This window comes from Rhea americana, unplaced genomic scaffold, assembly GCF_003343005.1.
Source record: "Rhea americana isolate MKP2758 unplaced genomic scaffold, rheAme1 scaffold_178, whole genome shotgun sequence".
NCBI lineage: Eukaryota > Metazoa > Chordata > Aves > Rheiformes > Rheidae > Rhea > Rhea americana.
The window spans coordinates 1523485-1531267 of NW_028185905.1; the positions used below are offsets into that span (position 1 = coordinate 1523485).

Genomic DNA, 7783 nt, shown 5'->3' on the forward strand with positions numbered 1-7783 from the left:
TGGTTTGCATAGTTCTGAACATTTAATAACTCAGTCTCTCTAGCGTTATATCCACATCCATTAAATTAAAAACAGGCTCAGGAGGCAGCTCCTGGCTGATTAAATTACAAGAAAAAATTACTGTGCACCAAAAAGTTATTATAGAAAAATAGTCCTGTGGCCCCCGGCGGGTGACACTGTGCCGGGGCTGGCGGTGGGCGCCATCACTGTGGGGCAGCGCAGCCCCCGTGCGCGGGGGCTGCGGAGGGGGTGCACGGCCCCGGCCCGGCCCCAGGGGCTCCGACTAGGGGCAGACAGATTGTCACTGAGGGGGGCAAGGCACGTCGGGGGGCAGGGGAAGCGTGCCGGGGCACTGCCACAGGAAGGGCCACGTCCCCGCACGGGCAGGAGCACGGGGCAGAGCTGCCCCCGGCACCGAGCGGTGCCCAGGCACCGGCAGCACACCCTGCGCGGAGGGCTGAGCTGGGTGCGGCACGGCATGGCACAGATTGGGCACGGGCCGGGGCACCGTCCCCACTGCCCTGCAGGGCAGCGAGGCACCGGGTCCCTGCCGTGGCAGCAGGGAGGGGGAGGCAGCGGGAAGCAGGCAGTGACAGCCCAGGCCTGGMCATTATTGCTGTTGAAGGGCACGGGCAGACGGAGGCAGCTGGGGCCAGGCGGGTGCCAGGGGCTGCGGGGACAGAGGGACCCCGTGGCCCAGCTGGYGCAGGGCAGAGCCCCCTGCCCCATGCTGCAGCCCCAGCCAGCAGACACCCGGGCAGGGCTCCGGCTGCCAGCGCAGGCCAGCAACGGTGAGGGCCGCTGCGGCCCCCAACCTCACCAGCGCCTAGTGCAGGACAGACACAGGGCCTGGATCAGCGGTGCAAAGCCAGGACGGTGCCAAGCACGAGATGGCAGCAGCAGGGCCCCTGGATCAGCGTAGGCTGTGGGATGGTGCCGGACATGGGACAGCAGCAGCAGGGCTCCCGGAGCAGCCCAGGCTAGGGGGTGGTGCCAGACACGGGACAGCGGTAGTGGGGCCCCCAGAGCAGCCCGAGCCCCAGTACAGTGCCAAGTGCGGGACAGCGGCAGTGGGGCCCCCGGACGGTGCCGAGTGTGGGACGGTGGCAGCGGGGCCCCCAGGAGCAGCCTGGGCCCCAGGACGGTGCCAGACACGGGAKGGCRGCAGCGGGGCCCCCGAAGCAGCCCCATGCCGCGGGATGGTGCCGAGCACGGGACGGCGGCAGCGGGGCCTCTGGAGCAGCTGGAGCCCTGGGGAGCGGACGGGAGCAGAGTCCGGGCCCCTCTGCCTGGCCGGCCCCGGTGCCGGGCAGGATGGAGGGGCCAGAGGGCTCATCAAAGGGCACTTTGGTCTCTGATGAAGGCAGTCCTCTCGCTGTGAGCCTCGTACTCCTCACCGTCCGAGTCGGAGGGGCCTTCCTCTTGCCACACATCCGAGGGCAGCCCCTTGTAGGAGATGATGCCGCTGTCCAGGGCGTAGACCTTCACGCCCCGCAGGCTGAAGCCCGAGCGCAGCTGCAGCGCCAGGAAGACGGTGACAAAGATGACGATGATGAGGAGGCAGCTGAGGCTGGCAATGAGGACGGGAAGGTTGGCGGGCGGGGGGGCCTCGGTCAGCGCCTCGCCGTCGGCCAGGGCAGGCGACGCACGGCTGCTCTGTGTCTGGTGGGAGCAGGACAGGTCGAGGCTGCTGAAGTGCGAGTGTGCAGGGCAGGTGAGGCACTCGTTGGCCGTGGGCCCCGAGCAGGTGGCGCAGGAGGGGTGGCAGGGCAGGCACAGGTGGGGCGAGATGGGCTCCACACTGTTCTCCAGGGTGTAGTGTGTGCTCTGGACGCCGGGCGCGAAGCCCGGCGGGCAGTGCTTCAAGCAGCTCTTCTGGTGCAGGTAGTACCCCTCCTCGCAGACTGAGGGAGAGGCAGCGGTCAGGGGGCACCGGGCAGCTGGGCCCCTCCACGGCCGGGCGCCAGTGCTCCCCCTCGCCCCACACTCACCCACGCAGGTCTGGCTGGATGTCAGCGTCTTGCAACCACTGCTCTCCAGCTGGTTGGAGAGACCTGGGGACTCAGTCGCCGTGCCGTAGAGCACCAGCGTGAACTTGGTCAGCGTGCCTGCAAGGACACGGCGGGGTGAGGAGCCGCCGCTGCGCCCCCCGGGCCGTCCGCTCCCGCTCCAGGCCCCGGGAGTGGCCAGGCTGTTGCCCAGCGCCCAGCAGAGCCCAGCCTGGCCCAGGACAGGCCCACGGCACCACCGGGTCATGGGCACCGGCACGGCATGGTGCCAGCCTGCTGGGACCCCGCGTCCCCTCCCGGCCCCGGCCCGAGGCGCCGCCAGCACCCACTGCGCCCGTGGGAGATGGCAGCAGCTCACACTGCTCCACGCGCATTCCCAGCCCGGAAAGCAGGCGGCAGTAGCAGGGACCCCGGCCCAGCCCTACCGTAGTTGTTGGCATCACTAGTGTTCTCGATCTCCAGCACCCAGTCCCCGGCGGGGTCCTCGTCCCAGGAGTGCGTCGTCATGAAGGCCCAGTCGTTGAAGCCGTCCGCCGAGTAGTCGTGGGGCCTGGGGCGAGAGCGGGGCAAGATGTATCCTGGACCTGCTCGCGCCTGCCCGGCCGGGGCCCCCGGCGGTGCCCTGCCACCAGCACCTACCGGGAGGCCAGGAGGGTGGAGCGGGTGCCCATGGGGCTGACGAGGTGGATGGCCAAGTCCCCCCGTCGGTTGTAGGACAGCGTCAGCCTGGCCTGCACGTGCTCCAGCCGGCTAACATAGTTCGCCTTCCCCAAGCAGGCGTCCACCTTCCGCCGAACCTCCAAGCGCTTCCCGATGTCCCTGCCCAGGAAAGCCGAGGGTGACGGGAGCCCCGGAGCTGCCCCATGGGGGAGGGCGAGCGGGTGCCGCAGAGCCCTCGGCCCGGCCCGGCCCGGCGGGCGGCGCTGGCGGGGCTCAGCCCCACAGYGGCCGGGCTGAGCCTCCTCCCCACGTGGCCCCGAGCAGAGCACAGCCGCGGTGGCACCCGCGACTCACCCCCGTTCCCGGAAGGGCTGGGGGGGCTTCGCCCTGCCCAGCTGCCGCTCCTGAATCCCTGCTCTGTGCCCGCCGTGAATGGGCCCTTTCTTCGCCGGACACGGGGCCAGCACCGCCCCACGGGGCCCCGCCAGCCATGGGACAGGGCGCCGGCGTGGCCCCATCCCGCGGCCGCCGCGCGGGGCCGGCTCCCGCCCGCGGAGCCCGGCGACGCCGAGCACGAGGAATGTCGGTCCTGCGCCAGCGGGGCCCGCACCGGCCCCCGCGCACCGAGGCTGCGGTCCCGAGGGAGCAGGCAGGGCACCAAGCAGAGCTGGCAGCCGCTGCGCCCAGGGACGGGAGCGCCCTGGCCGCGGCCACACGAGACGCGGCACATGCTGCGCGGCGGCCGCRGCCAAGTGGGAGTAAAAGGAGCTTCTGTCTGACCCCTGAAAAGCCCCTCTGTCTGACGCCTCGTGCTTGCTGCTCCCAAAACCACAGCATCCCAGTCTGGATGTCTCCCCACTAGCCCTGCCCAGCTGGAGCAGGAGCAGGAAGCTCTGGCACCTCCCAGAAACCAAGCTGAAGGCAGCTTTGCCAGCCCTTCCCAGGCTCTCCTGAGATGGTGCCCCACTGGATGAAGAGTTGAGGACACAGCTCAGCTCACGAGATCCTCCTTGTCCTGGGRCCAAGACCCTCCCCAGCCTGGCTCCTGGGTGGAGCTGGGCACGTGGCAGGCGCTGGGCAATGCCCACCTGCGCTCACCAGCCCTTACTTCGGCTCCGTGAGGATGTCGATGACGCATTTCCTTTGAGGTCCCACCGTGGTCCAGTTCTTGGCCAGGCTCACCATGGCCCCAGCATCCAGCAGGCCGTAGCCGTAGGAGTGGCTGACTGTGGACAGAGGCGGTCAGGGAAGCGAGGACATCCCTGAAGGAGCCCACGCACCGTCCCGGCCGGCGCCCRCGCGCTGCTCTGCTCACAGTGCAACGCACCGCTCTGCCTCCTCCGCCCTTCCCAGGGCCACTGCAGTGCTCTGCCCCCAGCGCCCCGGGCTCACGGCGCTCCAGGACACGAGCCCTAAGCCCGGTCCAGCCCACCAGAACCCAGCACCCTGGGCACCTTTGCGGCCGACGCCGTTGGTGACCCAGTCGTTTGCGTTGAGGTGCGCCGGCTTCGATGTCTGCACCACCAGGTGCTGCATGTCCCGCCACGTCAGGTTCTTGCTGCAGGGAGAGGAGAGGCTCAGACACCGACACAGCTCCTCCCGGCCCCGGCTGAGTCCCACCCTGAGGTCCATTGGCTCACGCAGGGCTTCAGCCTCCCCCCACCCCGCTCTGCGCCTGGCCTTACTTTGCCTCCAGGGCGAGGGCAATGATGCCGGCAGCAAGGGGGGCTGAGGCCGATGTCCCCGTGTGCGATTCGGTGCACTTCTGTCTCAGGTCAGTTGTCACCTGCAAGAAAGAGCCCAAGGGTGAGAGATGCAGCACYAGCTGGTCCAGGCCGTCGACCGGGAGCTCGTCTCCAAGGCACGCGCATCCCCGCTGAGGGACGCGGGGCGGAACGGCCGACCTGGCCTGATCTCACGAGAGCAACCCGCAGGGCCGCTGCATGGCAGAGACCCACATGCGGAGCGGGGCCGGCTCCGCACACCAGCGGCGCTGCCACCGCACCCCGGCRCGCTCGGCCCCAACCCCGGCTGCAGCTCGCCGCCCCTCCGCGAGCTCCCAGCCCGTCGGCACCAGCGGCCCAGACTCACGATCTGCTTCTCGTTCTGGTTGCCGCTGCTGTAGGTGGTGGCGAGGGTGGAGGAGCAGGCCTCGCTGTACCAGGGCACGTTGCCGTACTGCGTGGTGCTGCTGATGGACAGTGTGTAGATGCTGTTGGTGTAGCCGTCGCAGTTGCAGCTGTCGTGCTCGCGGCCCCCGTTCCCGGACGCCCAGACGAAGATGGAGCCGAGTCCCCCACGGCCCTAGACATGGAGGCAGGGCGAGGGCTAGTGCCGGGGCACTGCTCCTGCTGCCGGGGAGCTTACAGGCAGTCCTGGCCCCAGAGTGCCTTTAGTCCCAGCAGCAGAGACAAGACCRTGAGCACGTGCAGCCGGCACCCCAGGAGCCCCGGTGCTGCTGGGTTGCCCCCGGTGTGGTCTCCCAGCACCGCCTCCGCAGTGCTGTCATGCTGTGTGACACGGGTTGGGAGCAGAGGAGACGCGGGGCAGCTCCGCAGAGGCTGTGGGYGCTGCCCCCCAAGGCAAGGAGCTGCGAGGCAGCAGGCGCTGCAGCAGGGGGGTTCCCAAGAACTGATGCCTTTCCCTGCCTGGAAATGATCCAGGCTGATTTGAGGGGTTTGTGTGGGATTCGCAGCTGCCTGGCAGCCGCGCCGGAGCCCCGCAGAGTGGTACCCACCAGCTGCTGAACGCCGCTCGCAGCACGTGCGACCGGGCGGYGCGGCCCAGCCGGGCGGGTTTGGCAGCCTTGCCTTGCACAGCGCAYGTCTCTCCGTGCAGGGAACCCCAAGCAGAAACACGCAGCACAGACGAACCATGTAGGCTGCATCATGGCTCAGCCAAGGCAAAAGCAGACTGACAGCAGGCGAGGAGAGCGGGGAGGGAGGACAGGCAGCAGGAGCACGGGTGAGCTGCTGGCAYGCATCGGGACAGGAACCAGCGCAGCGTTCACAGAGCAGGGCAGACAGGCCCAGCGCCAGGCTCTGGGGGAGCTTTCTGAGCAGTGAGGACGTGGGCTGCTCGACAAGCACGGCAGGGCACAGGGCTACTCACAAAGGAGAGATAAGCACTGGAAGAGCCATGACTCAGGGCCATCACACAGGAAGAACCGGAAAAACCAACAGTACCAGATTGCAGAGATAGGTGAAAGGCAGCTCACCAGGGAGAGCCAGGACAACGCAGCTGCCCAAGACAAGCAGGGTGGGCCTGGAGGAGAGGCCAGCAGCCGCCCCCGCACGCTCTCCGGCTCACCTGGCTGACCCCTCGGAAGAAGGCCTCCTCCGCCAGCCGGGCCGGGCCGTCCACCGTCTTCCCGTCGTCCTCGGGGCCCCAGCTGGCACTGTAGATGTGGATGTGGTTGGGATTGAGGCCGAGGGAATGGGCCTCCACAGCATCAGTCACCTCCCCATCCAGCATGCGCACGCCTAGGGCCAGAGAGCAGACGTCACTGCGCCGGCGCCGCGCCGGCCGGCCACGCTCGGCACTGCCGCAGCCCGGAGCCGGCTGCCAGCGCCCCACGCTACCAGCTGCCACGGCAGCACTGAGACCCCCGTCACAGCCGCGCCGCCGGGGCAGGGGACGCCCACCTCCGATCCTGGCGTTGTAAGCCACGCCGACGCCGCAGATCCCGTTGTTCGCCACGGCAGCGACCTCCCCGGCGCAGCGCGTGCCGTGCCTGCCGGGGGAACGGCACGCGGCGCGCTCAGGRGGGGCGCGCAGCGGGGCGCCCGCACCCCCTCCCGCRGCGGGGCTCCGCCACCCTCGCCGTCGCCTCCTTCCTCACCTGTTGTCGTTCATCTGCGTGTAGCGGGGCTGCGGGTCTGGGTCCTGGTCGTTGACGTCAAAGCTAGCCCCTGGATCCTGGAGGACAGACACGGCAGTTACAGGCTGGTGACCCGGGCCACCGCGCGGGGCCATGCCCGAAGCCCACGTCCGTGATGCCGGGCTGAGCGATGCAGGGCGCAGCGCTCCCTCCTCCCTGCTGCTCTTCCCCGTGCCCCTCGGTGCAGGCACACGCCCTGCCCTGCCCTGCCYTGCCGAGCCCGCRCAGTCCCAGGGCTGAATCAGGCTGACACCCCTGCCCTGACATCTCCCTCGCGCGTGCAGTCCAGCCTCAGGAGCCCGTGTGCCCGGGRGGAGCATCCTGCACTTACATAGTTGCCCTCCAGGTCCGGGTGGTTCTTCTCAATGCCATCATCCAGGATGGAGACCACGATGCCCTTGCCGGTGTAGCCCTGCTCCCAGGCCTGACGCACGTTCAGGTCCCGCTGGTTTGTGTTGTACTGCCAAAAGAAGTCCTGGCGATGTGAACTGTGCCCAGCTGCTAGCACAGCAAGGGGTGCACCTGGACCCTCCCGGCCTGGGGCAGGGGAATGCAAGCGGCAGCTTCGGCTCCACTCTTTTGCAGCACGGGGATGAGGAAACCCCACGGGATTGGGGCAGACAACATGCTCAATCCTTCGTCAAGGGCCCAGAGTGCTGCACAGGGCCAAAGAGGCTGCACGGAAAGGACACAGCAGCCCTCAGCTCTGCTTGGGCCCAATGAGCAAAGCTGCCTTCGCAGAGACCAGACCTGCGACGGCCACCCGAGCTCGACCCTGCAGACAGCAGCACACGTACGGTCCCAAATCCGGAGATAAGCAAGGGGCCGGCTGCCCCACCAGCGCAGCCCCAGGCTCTCCCCGGCTCTGCCGACGTCGCTTTCAGGGAACGCGCAGCTCTGCTCACGCAGCCCCTCGCYGAGGTGCGCCCAGCACAGGGCCCTGCCTCAATCCCTCCTTCCCGAGGAGGCGCCTCACCCTCGGCCGGGGTCAGCAGGCAGCCTGACAGCGCCCTGCACCCGCACCGCTGGCACCAGCGTGCCGCGGAGCTGCCCCTCGCCCAGGCGCCGCGCAGCCCCGGCACGCCGCCGGCGCTCACCAGGTACCACTGCTGCGGGAACTTGGGGTCGGTGGGCTCCATGAAGACGTCTCGCTTGGTCCTGCGCTTTGCCACCTGCTGCTCCAGCCAGTGCACCTGGGGGAGGGACGGGAGGGAGCTGCCGCACCGCGCCACGC

At 69.0% G+C, this 7783-nt stretch overlaps 1 protein-coding gene across 1 annotated transcript in view; it reads right to left on the bottom strand.

The window, feature by feature from the left end:
• Positions 1-7783, bottom strand: part of FURIN (furin, paired basic amino acid cleaving enzyme) — a 14057-nt gene continuing 6274 nt past the window's right edge. The window contains exons 2-14 of the mRNA XM_085301593.1: positions 7647-7742; positions 6881-7009; positions 6511-6587; positions 6314-6402; positions 5979-6151; positions 4761-4973; positions 4355-4455; positions 4124-4227; positions 3778-3895; positions 2649-2828; positions 2435-2559; positions 1992-2108; positions 1-1904 (exon numbers count right to left, since the gene is read on the bottom strand). Coding sequence (XP_085157719.1) covers positions 1336-1904; positions 1992-2108; positions 2435-2559; positions 2649-2828; positions 3778-3895; positions 4124-4227; positions 4355-4455; positions 4761-4973; positions 5979-6151; positions 6314-6402; positions 6511-6587; positions 6881-7009; positions 7647-7742 — 2091 coding nt within the window. The 3' untranslated portion in view covers positions 1-1335. The remainder of the gene's footprint in view (positions 1905-1991; positions 2109-2434; positions 2560-2648; positions 2829-3777; positions 3896-4123; positions 4228-4354; positions 4456-4760; positions 4974-5978; positions 6152-6313; positions 6403-6510; positions 6588-6880; positions 7010-7646; positions 7743-7783) is intronic.